This window comes from Lissotriton vulgaris, chromosome 8, assembly GCF_964263255.1.
Source record: "Lissotriton vulgaris chromosome 8, aLisVul1.2, whole genome shotgun sequence".
In the NCBI taxonomy this organism is placed as follows: Eukaryota; Metazoa; Chordata; class Amphibia; order Caudata; family Salamandridae; genus Lissotriton; species Lissotriton vulgaris.
Window position 1 is genome coordinate 575,450,683 of NC_141696.1, and position 17,363 is coordinate 575,468,045.

The following is a 17,363-nucleotide window of genomic DNA, read 5'->3' on the forward strand; positions in this document are numbered from 1 at the left end:
AGGCTTATATTTTCTTGGGCCTTTCAACAACAACCCCGCTACAGCTCCTGAAAATCTAAAGTGAATGTAGAGTAGGCCAAAAAAACCTGACGGTCCTCCCTGGTATTAATCAGTGATGAAACTGTATCTGTCACATTGATGGGTGCACTTTCTTCTCCAGAGATAACCGTGAGGCAGAAATGCTGGTTGGTTCACAGTGCTACATGCTAGGGCTTCTGTCGACCTGGCGGATACTTGCCTATATTTAAACAGCCCTCTTAGTGACTTGCCATTTGTTGGTACAATTTCCTTTTCCATGTTAAATAGAGATAGACAGAGGAATGAAAGCAATAAAGAATTCTATAAATACACTTTTCTCAAGTTTCAAAAAGTTAAGATCTGTGAACATCAAGCAATACAGATCACTAATGACAGATGGTAAGTCTTTAAATTGTTTTACATCATATTGTGATATTGTATTACACTTCACTGAAAAGAGCTAAGTAGCTGTATAGTTGTATACATATAAGCTTGAGTGGTGCAATATAAATCTTCCTCGCATTTACTGAAGTAGTGTGTTTCTAGTTTAATTTCAGAAAATTATACCACCTGTCCCAAGTTGCAACAAGCTGTGCTTGAGTCCAGTTTTCAGTTTACTCTGTGCCACTTGTAAAATGTTCTGAGCATCAGAGGTAAATATTGATTAATAGCCAGAGCTTCCCAGAAGATGGTCATTTGGGTTGCAAGAACGAATGTGGGTTCTCTCTTCTACCTGTGGTAACTCCAACAGACATCCATTTGTCTTTCAACCAATGCGGAAAGGCTTGTAGTTGGGCACATAAAAATATAATGCTTCGGAAATGGAACATTGTGTTACTTGTGCTTTTGTATTTAGAAGGTGTGTGTAGATACAGTTACTTTCATAATATTCATAGTACTTTTTATGAGAACCATAATACAGTCATTGGAGCTTGTCATTTCTTTGTTTATATTAGAATATAGTTTTAATTATTTGGACATATTTAAAGCAAATAAAATTGCTTCTTCAACAGGTTGTGAGTACAAGAGTAGGCGGGATTCCAGAGGTGCTACCTGAAAGTCTAGTTATCCTGTGTGATCCATCAGTAAAATCTTTGTGTGATGGATTAGAAAAGGCAATTGACAATCTGAGGACAGGAAGATTGCCAAGCCCTGAATCAATTCACAACAATGTGAAGAGTTTATATACCTGGAGAAATGTGGCAGCGAGAACAGAAAAAGTAAGTGTACCCAAGTTTAATTATTCACCATACATTCATGTTTTTCCCTTTTCTTTTGGCAATAAATTGTCACAATGCCACTTAGTTGAGAGAATGACAATTTGTTTTCTAAAGCTGTGTGAATAAGAAACTAGGAGGCCACCACTGTTCCCCCTTCCCCTACATTCCCTAGTGCTCTTTAGTGTTTTTAGTTGAAGTCTAGAACTCTCTTGTTAGCCTTATATATTCAAAAACATTAATGATTTAAAATGCAAAAACATATACAGTGGTTTTGGGTCCGAATTGCCCATCCATTGGTCTGTGTATCTGTTATTCACATTTTGCTTCCACCCTCCACAGCATACAGCATTGGACAGTTTGTCAGCCATTTTGGCCATTGACTGTGAGTGACGGCATTTTTCCTGATCGCATGTGCCCATCCACCCACAGTAATACCCAATATAGTATTGCACCTCTCTTTCTGATACTCCACAGAAGAGACAGTAAGGGAAATTGAAGCTGCTTTGCATGACAGGGAAGAGAAATCCTTTGGTATTTTGTCTTCCTTACTTGCCCAGTAAACTCCAAATACTCACCATGTGAACATAAAAACAGCTATACCAATAAATCAGTGACATCCTTGATCAGACATTGTCCAAAGACCATGATTGCCCTTGCTCTTCAGCTGATTATCCCAGCAAATGTTAGATCACGATTGACGAGAGCACAGTAGTTAGTCAACTCTTTGAAACAAATAAACTTTTTGTTGCAAGCATGAGCTGTTACAATGATTCCAGCTCTGTGGTTTCTAATTCTCTTACCATCTCATAATACAGTAGGCAGTGGAAAGGTAGACAAGAATACTCACTGTCTGCAAATTGTAGAAGATTTTCCCTACTGTCTAAGGCCTATCCTTATCTTTGAAAGAAGGTACCTGCTGTTTTCCCCGGTCAGGTTAATCATCACAAGAAATCATCATAGCTAGCAAATCTTTAAAACATTTTATTTCTCCAGCCTACAACTTTGTTTTTGTGACTTGTTTTGCTTTATTCATAGTCCTTTCCTAACAAGCAGGTGGATACTTCTAGTTCAAAAGTGACCACTTGTATAGCCATGATTGCCTTGCAGAGGGTAACATTTGTTACTGCGTCTTGTTGATGTATTCATCTTTGTGATATTTTCAATAATAACAATTTCTTGTGCTATACTGGTTGAAGACATTTGTACAATCGGGTTTTGGGGGATCAACTGGGACCAGAGTGCTTGCTGGACTATCTCTCATGCCAGTGTTAAGATCCCTTTGAACTTGTTCATTTTTCCTCACCTAATGCGCTGGTTGAGTAAACCTGAATGTAGAGGAGATGATCATGGTAAGCGACTACCGGTCACAAGAGAGACTATCTTTCATGATGAGAGCTCAATGTCAGATCTACAGCTGTGATTGAACATTAACAGAAGGTAACCAAACGTCAAGCGATTCACTGGTGAGACAATCTCAACCTCAGGTAGAGCCCAGCGACTTGATTGGACCGCGAAGTGGAAACAACATTATGATTCCTTTAAATGTAGGCTAACATCAAACTGGCCTCAATGGCAAGAGATTCTGATTGAGGGCCTAATGTCCTATCTCTCCGATTATGCAAATTTGCCCTATCAACTGGAGTTTTTCATTAGATGGTTCTAAGCTCAGGTGACTTTAAAAGTGCAAGATTGCCCACTGGTGAGAAGGTGTCAACCTCCAAGGGGAGCCATTGTCAAAATGGTACTTACTGACTCCTCTTGCTAGGTGTGCTCTTCTTTAAGGATGCAATGTCTGTAGTTATTCAATAAACTAGACCAATATTTATCTTGTAGCCTGGAGCCCACACTTAAACAAACATTGCAGAATTTAGGAAAACTGTATGGAGATATATTTGGTTGTCAAAAACCTGACCCAGGCTTGACACAGAGAATCTCCAGGGCATCATCCTGAGTTGAGTTTGGAATTATTCCATTTTGACTGCGTGTTTTTGAATAAATAGGGCCCTCTACCTATGCTCTTCCTTTTTGGCCCCATCTTTGCAAACTTGAAGGGTCATGTAGAGCTCAAAACTGAAGACCGTGTGTTGTTTTGTAAGAGGAGGCTTTACCTGTTTGAAATAAACCGGGTACAACATTCTGGTGTTTGTAAGAATGGCAGATCACTGTTGCCCACAAAATGGCTTGAGGAGGTAATAGATTTTTTTAAAGTATTCCTTTTCCAACCTTGGATCATGAATATATTCACATGGCTCAATTATTTCCCCCATCCCAGGACCGCAAATTCCCAGAAAACTATTAAGCAGAAGAGTGTTAAAGGATACTTTCATGCAGTGCAATTTCTTGCAGTATAATTATTAGCCTGTTCTGATTATATTCTTTTTACTACTATTGCTGTTGTTATAAATAATAATAGTTTATTATATAATGCTACTTCCTGCACTTCCACTGTTTCTACACGCTGTTAACAGATATTATCATTACCCGATATATGGCACACAATGTACCCATCTTGGAAAGATGGAAGGTTGAATCTGCCTTTCCAGAATTGAAACTCATGACATCCAGAAACCTACAAATGGCAACAGCAAGCATTCTGCTCACTCAGCCGTACAGCCAGTGTCCATTTTATTAAGTTGGTACAAAGTTCAGCTAGTGAGATAGATGTGCGCTAAACTCCACTTCCCCCAGAGCCACAAAATATTAGATTTTCATGCTCACATCCCATAAATGAAGTTCCTGTAGATATTTGCTAATGCGTAGCCATTTTCAGCTTAAACATATGCAAGCAAAATAATATTTATACAAACATCTAATCGTTTTCAGAAAAGCTGTTCTTATTTATAATAGATCTACATCAGATTCTCCAACATTTGAATGTTTAATAGATTGACATGCTTGCATTATTCTCTGACGTCAGGCTGACACTCTCTGGTAGTGTAAAACAGCAACCAACATTGTTAAAAGGGCCATAGGCCCAAGAACCATGTTTGTTTAGCAGTGCATTCACCTAATTTAAAAGCAGTTCAACCAAGGAGGTGATTGCACTGACAGGCCCAGATGTCTCAGATTTTCTACAGCATGTTGAGTGTGCGGAAGTCCCAGGACCGAGCTCTGTACCATCTACTCACTTAACTCAGAACTTTAGGATTACTAGTTTTTAGTCTCCTTCCATCCCTGGCCAACTTAATCTTCCAAGTCAAAGTGAGTGAGTTTGTGGGATATTTTTTACTTCTGGGCCAGTTCAGACATTGTCCAGAATGCCAGCCTCTCCCCATAAGGCAAAGAAATCTTCCTATAAAGGCTGCTCAGATAGTTGGCTTTATGTAGATGACCTGCACCTTGAGTGCCTTTGTTTCATTGATCTTAAGCATTGACCATTCAAATGTAAAAATTGTACCTTCTTCTTTTCTGAAACTCTGTGTAACAAAGACGAGCACCTGGCTTTATTTCTTCAAGAGGAAAGGGAAATACTGACATGCTCCCTCCATACCTCGGGGGATGATTCTGCGAGAAGTGCCCCTCAAGTATGTTCTGCTAAAATGGAGCAGAAAAGGAAACATTTGAGATGTGAGCAGAAAGCACCAGCAAAATGTATCTCTTTAAAAAAAGCATTTTACCTCTTGATGCAGCTACCCACGCCTACCATCATTCACTATGTAAATGGTAAGAAAATTGTCTGTGGCAGATGTTCTGACACCATTCCTGCCACAACCGTCTTAGAAAGTAGTTTGTAAAGTTTTTTTCAGTTGACAAGCCATCTTTGAAACAACTCAGTCTTCAACAGCTTCATCACTGAATGTGTCATGAACGTGTACCTTGTTGTCTGACACCTTGTCTTCGTTGTCTACCTCTTTGCTGACTGACTCTTTTTGTCTCTGGCCACTTCTCCATAAAACGGCTTCTACTCCACATTATCAAGTAGTTGCCTATCTACTCAACTTGTTGATAATAATTCCACAACTAGAATCTCTATTATCTTTGACACCCTTCGTAATAATTATTTTCTATTTTGGAGATATTTCCAGCATGCCGTTGCTGGGAGTGCCCCTTAGCTTTGCCCTACAGTCTCCTTCAGTCAAATTGACTGACCATCTATGTTCTCACATTTTAAATACAGTGGAAGAAGAAGAGGATGTTTAAGAATTTACTTCAATCTGTGTAGTCCCAGACTGCATACAGTCCGCAATAATGTAGTCCATTGCATTCTGGATTATGAGCCAGAACTGTCACAAGATTGTTAAAGGAGCAATCCGTATGAGGCTAGATGTTTTTTAGACGATATATCCTCAAGGGCTCAAACAAAACTACAGCCATGCGGCCGAAAAAAACAAATAGGAACTTTACACACACATAAGAGAAGGATATGCACAAGCGGAACTCACACCTGCACTACCAGCCAACAACCCTTTCCATGCAGTATGGGGGGAAATTCAGATTTTATCTTGGAATCTGAGAACAACCCTAAAACCATTTGGGAGCGCCAGATCGTTCATTCAGCATTTATTTCTCAACCTCCTTCTCAAGGATTCAATAAATTAGGTATCGAAAATCTACACAATCTAGGGCTTTTACTCCAGGTCTTCCTGGTCAAATAAATGGCAGGAGGCTTGAGAACCCATCTTAGATCTTCGGGATTTGAACAAGATCCTAAGGATGCAGTCCTTCAAAATGGTCAGCTGCAAGAGGCCCTCTCCTTACTCAAAGAAGGAGAGTTCCTAATGTCTTTGGACCTTCGGGATGCTTAATTTCACATCTATAGCCTTTAGAACCTCAGTTCATATCTGAGATTTTCTTTGGCTGGGCAGCAGTACCAATTCAAAACCCTTCCACTGGGCCTCAAGGGGGCCTGAGAGACTTTACCAACCGTCTGGTGCTAGTGGTGACATCTCCCAAAGAAAGGCCGTCGTGTGCTTCCATATATGTAGACAGCTTGCTCATCAAAGGGTCAACAGTGAGGAAGAAGATTCCAAATTCCTGCCTTACACTCTTTCGCTGCTTGGGACTCCATCTGAATGAGGCAAAATCCTCTCAGCCGTAACCTACCTCTGAGCATGCCTTAACATTTCCCAGTGAAAGCAGTTCCCATTACTGGATTGAGTGGTAAATAGTTGCCCTCTCTTCAATTCCAGTCTGGCAGTACTGATCCCTTCTTGACCCATTTCTTTCTGTTTTTCTCTAATTCCACATAGCATAAATTGAATGCAATCCATCCAGCAAGAGTTGGACCTTCAATGATAAAAGTCCAAGGGATCACTGGAGGATGAGGTGACTGTAACTAGCTGGCATAGTTACATTAGGCAGTGCCACAGAAAGTTTCAAGGGGCCTTCCTTTTCAGATGGTATCCTGTGTACAGCCTTTCAGAAAGTATATATGCACATCAGTAAGGCAATGCAGTGATTATTATTCTCCTTCATCAGTCTTGAAATTTCCAGTTAACCACAAACATCAGCATTATATACTACACTGCAATATTACTTTTAGCACATCCACCCATTATGTTGGCCCAAACTCTAGGCAAATATACTAATTGTTATGAAATCTTCTAACCTCTTCCACTCTCTCCAAACCCTCCTCCTCTAAAAGGCTACAATGCCTCAGATTTTGAAAGCACTAGAGTGAAAGGAATGAAACCAATATAAATAATCCAAGAAAATGGTATAAGCAAGGGTTTCATGTGAATCTATGAAAGATGCCAAGGTTTAGATAACTGTTGTTACAGGTAAGAAACTTTTCGTTCTGCAGCCCTGGACCTACCTGGACCTACTAGAGATTCACATGCTAAAGTTAAGATTATATATAAGTAAAGTAAATGGAACAGGCTAATCGTTCCTCATTTCCACATCAGGAGAAAGCCGCTTAGTGAATAGTGGGCGGCATTGGCCCCAGTCACGGCTTTACAGATGATTCCAAAGTACTTGTTCACTTTTCAAATGTACAAATTTGGCCTCCATCACGCTGACCTTTCCTTTACAGCAGAATAGATTTAATAGAACTCCTTTCCTATTTGGGCCTTTGCAACCATTTCTAAATCTTTTTGAGGACTTTTTGCAGCATTTCTTTCTCCACGGTTGCCTGAAGTTCTTCAAATAGTTATACATCCTGCCCTACTAGAGTGGAAAGTGTTAGGGTAGGAATGAAGGCAGAGTTGTGCATGTAGTAGTTTATAAGACTAGAATGCTTGGAATCCTTCCAGTAAAACCTGGACATGTATTTGGCTGCTTGGGGTGTAATATTTGCTGCTGAATCCCTGATTGTGCACAGATTATTGTACTGGTTGCTGCTAATACAGATATCAAAGAGGCAAGTTGGCCTATCTCTGTAGCTCCAAAGACGATAACCTTTTTAAATTTACAAAAAGGTTAAATAACATGCCCAGCGTTGACTGACTGACAGAAGCTTGAAACTGAGATCTCCATATCAGTTACCCTGGTTGAAACCTATCGTTCCTTCACCGAATTTGCCTTTTCATCCAGTCTCCATCCCTCAGCCTGAAAGGTGAGATATTGTCACAAATTTTGCAGCCTGCACAAACTATGCTCCTTCTGTACTTCTTGTCTTCCCTAGTTTACCTAGCTGATGCCCCTTTTCATCTGGGGTAAGGATCAATAATGAAGTAGGATTTTTAGATTGCCTAAAAGCTGTAGTGGCTATTAGCGGGTCTGTGAGTTTTGGGTTTTTTATTGAGACGCGCAGAAGTTGGCATGGCAGCTCATACCTTTTTCCCACTCCGTGGATCAAATTGGAAAATGAAGAACAATGTTTTCCTATTGCCATAAATGAGCCAGTAGGGATACAGTTTTTGTAGACTCCCCGAATTTAACTTTACAATAAATGAATCATATTTGTTGTGCAGAACTGCTTGTCCGAAGAGTCTACTGCTGCATTTGTGTACAGGCAGCAGTGCATGGTAAATGTGTGTCTGTCCTTACAGGTTGCAACCCAGGAGATGTCAAGCAGTCACTCTTGCATAAAAGGCTGCAGTTGAGTCCAAGCTCCTGAACTAATGTGCCATTCTTTCCTCTTAGAGATCCAGTTATATTTTTGTGCCCAAACTCTATGCAGTCAGTCATCTTGGTAGGCCCTGCCTGGAAAGTGGACCACACCTCACAGGATGTTAAAAGGTCACGAAGATCTGGACAGTTTTCGTAATGCTATTCTCTCCAGGTATGAGAATACAATTCTCTCCAAGCATGAGAGGCAGGATTTAAGATGAACAAATGGAGTACCACCCCTTCATTGAGAATGGAGCCTTAAAGTACTTAAGAGATGAACTTTGGATTTGTTAATCGACCACCTACTCCAGTGAGAGCTGAAGAAATGATGTATTGATAGTTGTGGCATGTCATTTTATGACATTCGGTTTGTGAAGTGTTCAAGGTGAGAAGCAGTGCCATTTTCCTGAAGATATTAACTTTATGGTGTGTAGATGTAGAATAAAAATGCTTGTGGTAGGTTTCCAAGCATCCCAGGAGTGATACCTACGACCAAAAGACAGGTAGCCTAAATTGATATTTTTCTTTCAGTTGCCTTCTAAATTCTCCAAATGTACTACACCTATTTTATTTTCTGTGGGAAAGCCAAACTTCTAGAAAACCCGCTCTTGCCTGGTACCCCAATCCAAGGACACCCAGAGGACCACACCTGGTGGTCAAACCTTGTTCGTGATGAAGACTAGAAGCAATTACCAAGTTTAGGAAAAGAAAATCGCTAAACATAAGACAAAGGTCCCATTCATTGTGATCTACCTTCCATCCAATCAATGTGAGGATGGTCTGGCACCAAGCAAAAGAAACACCAGGATGTATATAGGATAAAAAACACATGTTTGTGATGGTGTGTTTGCATATAGCTCGACGGCAATACTACTGATATTTTTCTTTTTTTTAAAGGGTAGGCTCAGCCAAAGTTTTGCTTACAGGTGCTTTCCAAATTTCCAAACCACACTGCATCTGCTTTCTTCGCTTTTGGGCACCCTAACCCCATATAAAACGTATTTGTTTGCTATCCCCACACTCAGGAGATCAAGAGGAACAACGTTGGGCATCCTGCCTTGGCAGGGATGCCCAATGCAGGGAAGTTTCGGCATGCTGGAGACTTGAGGCAATTTCAATATTTTGGAATTTGAAAAATTGCAAAAAATCTGGCCATTGTCATGTTGAGCACATTCTACCATAAATCAGAAAAGCAATGGAGGTCTGGCTTTCCAATATAGATAAATTGAATTGTACAGAATTCAAAATTACATAGTGCTCTTGCAAGGGATTCTCATTAATAGTCATTAAAAAAGTGACCATAGAAAAGCTTTCACAAACCTTTTTTCTAAAAATGAAAAAGAATGAGAATATGAGACATGTTGACAAATTGGCTGCAATGCAAAGCATAGTAGAGAAAACTTGCACTGTGCCTTTGAGAACCTCACAACACTCCCTGTATCTCATTATGCCTCACAGGTGTCAGTTTGTTCAATTCATTTTTCTGGCACCTGAAACAGGATCTCTGGGCACCAAGCTCTATCTTTTTGGTAAAATTCTTTACAACCCTTATATTTATAGTTTTCACTCTGCATCTCTTGTCATTTAGGGGAGTTTGATATCCTTTTCTGACTGAAAATTATAATTTTTTTCTGTTTAAAAATGCCTTCACAGATAGTGAAATGTCCTTCCAGTGGGGAAAAAAGATGGTACAGTCTACCCCCCCCCCCCCCCCCCCCCCACACACAGGCTCTGAATCATGTTTTTTTCGAAAGATCATGTCCCTGATTCCTGTACTCATTGTCACTCCTTCTCTAGGCAAACTTAGAAGAACAGACAGAAAATTAGACTACATGGGTTGCATCAAAGTAAGTCAAAACTCGCTGGCTGATCTTCTAGAAGCCATAGAGAAGGTCAGTCTTCTACCAGAGCTTCTTCTCCCCACTCCAAGGACTCCCCTAGAGGTAGATCCAAGAAGAAAATACATTGGAGGAAGAGACATTGCTGCTGTTCGACGTCAAGGAGCATAGTGTAGAAAGTTAGACGCATACCTATTTGCTCTCTGTCATCGGGTAGGATGTTGAAACGCTAGACGGTGAAAGAACCCTGACGATCACTGCCGAGATCCTCCATCAATGATAACTTCAATCGTCTGTTGGTGATGACTCCACCCCTGTCGACATCAAGGAAACTTCAGTTGATCTCAAAATCATCTCAGTTGATGCTGAAGCCACTTTCATCAACAACATGACTTCCAACTTCGTCAAAGCCACCACAGCCTCCAAAAGTGACATCGAAGGCAAAATCTTTGTCTCCATCAATTCACATATCGTTTACATGGTCACAGGAGCTTCGAACGGAGAGACCTGCCAATCCATGTACTGAATACACCCAAACATATTCACCATCACATCACAGACTTCATATAACATTTTCAGGTACATCTTCACCAGAGGTACACCACCTATCTGCTGTTCTCCAGGTTCAGCAACATTGCCTAAGCTATCATCTAGAACCTCCCCAGCATCTCCTTCCATCCTTCCAATACCACAGGACCATCCACGTTTGACCTGGATCCAGACATAGATCTTGAAAAAGGTCTAGAGAAAGACACCAGTCGTATCACTTTAGATCAAAAAGATCTAGTAGAAGCCATCAAAGTAAGTCACCATCTTGAAGCAGAACACGGTCTCCCTTATGGACAACTACCTCAAGATCTTCAATCAGAGAATATTCTCCGGCTCTCTTGAACACACCTTCACCTAGGGTCTCTCCAACTGACTGGACAACTTTTATTGAGGTGCGTGTAAGAGTTTCAACGAAGTTGAACATAGGTATGCCAGCAACCTCTGCCTCTACAGCTGTCCTCTTTGAGACCATACTTCAAATATCATCATCAAGACCTCTACTCCCGGGTCTTCTTGAGTCTGAAATGCAGTTATTCTGCTCCGTCTAGTCTCTTGAAGAAGTATAAGCCTCCTGACCAAGATCCGCTCTTTCTCAGGGCTGATCCACCACCGGATTTGGTAATTTTGGATGCACCAAAGAAGTCTTACATAGTAGCACCATTGTCTTCCGTACCACTGGATAAGGAGAGCAAAAGAAGACTCTTGGAAGAAAAACATGTAGAACATCGGTTTCTACAATGAAAGCAGTAAGTGCCAATGCAGTTTTAGGTAGATATGATAAATCTCTTTGGGACTCCTACCAAGGGTTATGGATAAACTCCCTAAGGAAGACAGCTAAGATTTTCAGGAGGTCATTAACGAGGAAATTATAGCATCAAATTAGATTATTGGTTCAGCTGCTGACATTTCAGATTCATCCGCTTTTGGTTATTACCTGGTTATTACAGCATTTTGCTTGCGGGAGCGAGCAGCGGCGCGCCGGGTGGCAGCTGCATTCCTTACATTCTTTGCAGTGCCCGCACACCACTCGCAGTCTTCTTGTTTAAAGTACTGCGGCTGCTCTTGCACACACTGGTTTTTTGTTACAAACATTTTTCTTTAAAGCGCCGCAGCTGTGCTTGCATGCACGGTTCTTCTCCCGTCCGTGATGCCCCAAGGGCTGTGGCTCGGGCGTTCGCATGAAGGGAAGTTAAAAATGAGGCGGGCCACAGTGCTAGCGGGCGGAAGTTATGGATTTGTTTCAGTTTGAGGTCCACGAGTTTAAGAGATTCCTCTGTGCCTGCCTGTAATAAACGGTCTCCTCCGAGCAGTTTAAATATAGATGTCTCGCCAGGGAAGCCCTGGCCTCTCCAACATCTAGAGGTGAGCAAGAGACGCCGTCTTTCTTCTCCAACCTGCTTAGCTCCAAGCGTGTCCCTGCTCCTCCAATAGCACCACGCCCCTCCCCCCCATTAGCGTATTGGTTCGTGTAGGCACCAAACTCCGTGAGGGTTAGAAACCGAGCCTGCTTGTACTTAACAAAAGACCGCATAAAAGTATACGTGTGTTCTATGCGAAATGAAGAAGGCATTGAAGCTCACGCATCAGTAAGTCTTTACAGCTGCCTCTAGTGAGGCCTCAGTCCTCAGCACAAGTTTGCTTTCACACTTGCAGAGGCGACCATTATGTTAGGAACCTGCGGCGCTAGTGGAAGCGAGTGGGAGAGGCTGAGCTCTTGATGCAAGATCAGCCCGCCATCTACCCTGCCCTGTTAGACTTTTTCATGTTAAGTGAAGAGTTAGCTCAGAAATTAAGTCTGTATATTCAGTCTAAACATGTGACGCAGCTAAATGATGGCCAAGCAAACAGAAGTAAGTATCGCAATTTGAATTATAAAAGGCAAATCACTTATTATTAAGCATGCTGGGAACAAAAGAACTACGCTTTCCAAGGAGGTTGATGTTTTTTTTTTTGTAATTGGTGAATAAAATAGGTTGTTAGCGCCGCATTCCTTGTGATATTCTTTTTGTTACTCTGTTAACCCTCTAACTGCTGTTTCTTCTTGCGATATGGCTATAAATCGTCCGCCCTTCCACACAAACGGAACGTTTCCATAGTTGCTTTCACCGTTGCTGCCTCCGGCCTCCCACCACCCTCCGACGACCTCTGTTTTTTTGTTTTTTTTAATTTGGTCACAGTTTTGTAACAATACATTGTCCCTGTAGGGCACTGTTACAACAGAAACGCCTTACTGCAGGTGTAAATTCTTTTTGCAGTATGCTACTTGTTGGTAATAATAGATAATGCATTCTGTGGTTTTTTAACTCTTTAATTAACCGGCCACGGGAAAGTTTAGGCTCCCCTTGTATGTTTCCTCCCCTCTCCCTGTGCTCACCCTCCCTTTCTTTTAGCCCGTACCTTGGTGCTCTGAGGCCTCTACACCACTGCTCCCCCTTTTTAGGTCTTGCCTAGGCAGTGCGCATGCGCTACTCTAGGAGATGACCTTTAGAAATCGGTCTGCTCCTTTTCAAGCACACTCGTGCTTGTGGTGTCATCCACCTTGCGGGAGCGAGCAGCGGCGCGCCGACCATCTGTTTTCAATTAGCATGGCCACGCGTGCCGGTCCTTGCTTCCGCAACCATGAGTGCTTGAAAACAGTTTACCCTCCCCCACCTCCCTTTCTCTCCCGCAGTGTTTTCACCCTCTCCCCTGGCAACTGGGCACGCCGCTCCTCGTTTTTAATCACAAACGCCTCCAAGTAATTGGTGCAATCTTTCAACCTCAATGATCCTTTTCTCTGTGATTAGCCTTCTTAAGGAAATATTTGGGGTTTCTTTTTGCTCCCTGTCCAGTTCCTACCATTCCCGGGTCTCTTTCTCTGGTTTAACTTTCTTTCCACTCTCACACTGGTATTGCCTTTCGAGAGAGCCTCTCTTGGTTGCCCCTCGCCATCTGTCTCTCCCTCCTGTCACTCATACCTTGTGCGTGGCACCTCTCTCTCTGCTCACTCTCTGCTCACACTCTGCTCACACTCTGCTGTCACTCTCTGGCAACATATTTTTCTATGCTCTCTCACTGGTCTGTCATGTCTCTCTCACTGATCTTTTTCGGGTCTCTCACTGACCTTGGTTTTGGGATTTTGCTGTTTGGTTTCAGGTCTGTTTCGCGCCATATGCTCTCTGTCTCCCTGTATATTTATCTCTTTCTTATCGGTCTTCTGTTGTCTGCAGGGTCTTTCTGGACCGGACTGTGTCTCTCTGGTCTCAGCACATACGTGACATTACTCCCGATTTAGGCGAGAGACTACCGATTTGTTTTAAGAATATAACGCCAAACACAGTGCTCTCGTGGTAGCTTGCTCCCCCTGAAAGCTTCTACCACCCCAGGGTAAAGGCGGTTGCTGCCTACTGCATGCGCCCACGTTCTCTCGGCGGCTCACTCGTATAGTGCTTATGGTCGGCACACCCTCCCTGTGCGCTCTGTTTCTTTGCGGAGGGCTTGCTGTGCCTGGAGATGGACTCCTTTTCTAGCCCACATTTGTGGTCCAGGAAGGGGGCTCTCCTCCCCAGATTGCACCAGTGCACATTCTTCCCTTGCAAGGTTTGGCACTCTCTCCGCCTCCTTGTTTATATTACACATTTTTACGCAGCTCTGAATAATAAAGGGCGTCTTTACGTGCCCCGGGCCTCGCGCTTCTCGCGAGCTGGACTGGCCGTGGCCCGAGCTCACTTTCTTTTGTGCTTCCATGCCTGGGGTTGACTGCTCAATTGGAGTGGAAACCAGTGACAGGGGTGTGGCATTGGCCCAAGCGGAGGCAAAGGCGTAGTGAATGCATTAGCGTTTAAGGGGCGCACAGCAGAAGATAAACGTAGCTTCAGTCCCCTGCCTCCTCCATTCTCGTGAACACATTCAGTCTTTGCTGCAACACCGTTTTGCATTCTTATCAGATTTCTCCCATTATATGGACTTGCACATCCCAGCATGCAAAGTACTGTTGGCTAAATAATACAGTACAGGAGGAAGGTGTCATTTGACATTGGGCCAATTGGCAGCTATGTGCAAGAGGACCTTGTGAGTGGTCCCAGCGGTGGGTTCTTCCATAAACATGCAGCGCTTCTTGCCTCTGGGTTGAACCAGAGAGCCGCCTGGAGCCGCTTCACCAGCTGTGGAAAATATTTTCTGTCTGTTGGCATCTGTCTCTCGGTCCCAAGGCTCTGGACAGAGTGCCTATCTACCTTCACCAGCAATTGGCTGCCTAGAAGCGACAAAGAGCTGTCTGATCTATGACTCGTTTGCTCGTAACATAAAATAAGCCCTTTTTCTTTAGGATTTAACCAGCACTTGATTACTTGCTCACATTGGCATTTAGCTTTTTCATTAAACTTTTTCTAGGATATAAACAATTTACGTCACCTTTGACAAAGTCTAAATCCGTTACTTTTAGTATTTGACTATTCCTTACAAAAATAGCTGCTGAACTTGGAGGGCAGATGTTCGTGTTGTGAGACGATAACACTTCAGAAAGGCACTGGTGACCTGTCGAGAGTGCTTAATTTCCCAAAAAAAATAAAAAAAATAAGTGCAGGGGGCCACATTACCCTCCCCCACCCTACCTCACCTCCCTTTCTGTCCTGCAGTGTTTTCACCCGCTCCCCTGGCAACTGTGTGCACTGCTCCTCGTTTTTAATCACAAACGCCTCCAGGTAATTGGCGCAATCTTTCAACCTCAGTGATCCTTTTCTCTGTGATAAGCAACAGATTAGCCTTCTTAAGGAAATGTTTGGGGTTTCGTTCTGGTTTGTTGGGTTCCCTTTCTTGTTTACTTTTAACGCATTTACTCACTTTTGGGGACCATTGTTTCCTGTGTAATTTTATATTGCTGACTTGTTTGCTCTTAACATAAAAAAGCCATTTTTCTTGAGGATTTAACCAGCACTTGATTACTTGCCCACATTGCCCTTTAGCTTTTTCATTAAACTGTTTCTAGGATGTAAACCATTTATGTCTCCTTTGGCAAAGACTAAGGGCCAGATGTAGGTCGCCAATTACCGGTCGGTAACAGCCGATTTCGGCCGTTACCAACCGGTAATTGGTTTTTGAGATGTAGGGGCCACGAATTTTACAGAATCTGTAAATTTACCGATTCGGTAAATTTACAGATTCGGTAAAATACCGACTCGGTATATTTACCAAATCAGTAATTCCAGATGTAGGTGGAACTTAAATTAGTGCCACAGGCCCTTAAGAATTCGTTATTTACCATGAAATACTATTTCATGGTAAATAACGAATTCCTGTGTACATGCACATCTGTGCATGTACACCTGTGCCATGTGGCACACATACATGCCCTAAGGGCATGTATGTGTGTCACATTGCACACAAGCCAGAATCAGGGTTGCAACAGGGTGTCAAAGTGACACCCTGTCCCCCTTGTAAATTCGGTAATTTTACCGAATCGGTATTTACCGATTCAGGAATTGACATTGATTCATATGGTCCTCAAGGCCCATAGGAATTAATGGCAATTACTGAATCTGTAAATACCGATTCGGTAATTACCGAATCTTACCGATTCGGGGCCATATGTAGGTAAATGGCATTTACCGAATCGTAAATACCGAATTTTACCGATTCGGTATTTACAATTCGGTAAATGCCATGTAGGTAATTATTCTGTAAATATTACCGAATCGGTAATATGTGGTAATTACCGAATCGGTATTTACCGATTCGGTAATTGCCATTGATTCCTATGGGCCTTGAGGCCCATAGGAATCAATGGCAATTACAGAATCGGTAAATACCGATTCGGTAATTTTACCGATTTGTCAAGGGGGACAGGGTGTCACTTTGACACCCTGTAGCACCCCTGATTTTGGCTTGTGTGCAATGTGACACACATACATGCCCTTAGGGCATGTATGTGTGCCACATGGCACAGGTGTACATGCACAGATGTGCATGTACACAGAAATTCGTTATTTACCATGCCATTGTATTTCATGGTAAATAACGAATTTCTAAGGGCCTGTGGCACGGTTTCCAGTGCCACCTACATCCCAAAATTCCGATTCTGTACATTTACCGAATTGGTACTTTACCTATTCGGTAAAATTACCGATTCGGTAAATATACAGAATCGGTAATTTTCAGGCCCCCTACATCTGGAATTACGAATACCAGTCGGTAACGGCCGAAATCGGCCGTTACCGACCGGTATTTTACCACCTACATATGGCCCTCGGTAATTAATTCAGTAAATATACCTACATCCCGATTGCCAGTTCTTAAATACCGAATCGGTATGATTCGGTATTTAAGAATCGGTAATCTGGGATTACCTACATCTGGCCCCTAATTCCGTTTCTGTTAGTATTTCACTGTTCCTTTCAAAATCAACTGCTGAACTTGGAGGGCAGATTTTTGTGTTGTGAGAAGATAACACTTCAGAAAGGCTATGCACTGGTGACGTGTCGAGAGTGCTTAATTTGTACAAAAAAAAACCAACAAAATAAGCGCAGGGGGCCACATTTTTTTAAGGCCTTCTTCCAACATAGTTTTATGATGTGGCTGATGATTGTAAGGCGGCCTTGTCTTGATTCCACCTCATGCTTCTTTCTTCTACCACCTTGCACTTCCGATCTCTTTTATCTCACTCAGGTTACTTTCCATTCCAGCTTTCTCCCAGTGTCACAATTTCCAATATTTTCTTTCCTCTAGGTGTCTTTTTTTGTTTTTCTCAGACTTGTTCTGAGAAAAGTCT

The 17,363-nt window shown here is 42.3% G+C and overlaps 1 protein-coding gene across 1 annotated transcript in view; it reads left to right on the forward strand.

Annotated features, from left to right (window-relative positions):
- PIGA (phosphatidylinositol glycan anchor biosynthesis class A) overlaps positions 1–17,363 on the forward strand; it is a 153,746-nt gene that overhangs the window by 97,328 nt on the left and 39,055 nt on the right. Inside the window, exon 5 of the mRNA XM_086934414.1 lies at positions 1,032–1,238. Within this exon, the coding sequence (XP_086790540.1) occupies positions 1,032–1,238 (207 nt within the window). The remainder of the gene's footprint in view (positions 1–1,031; positions 1,239–17,363) is intronic.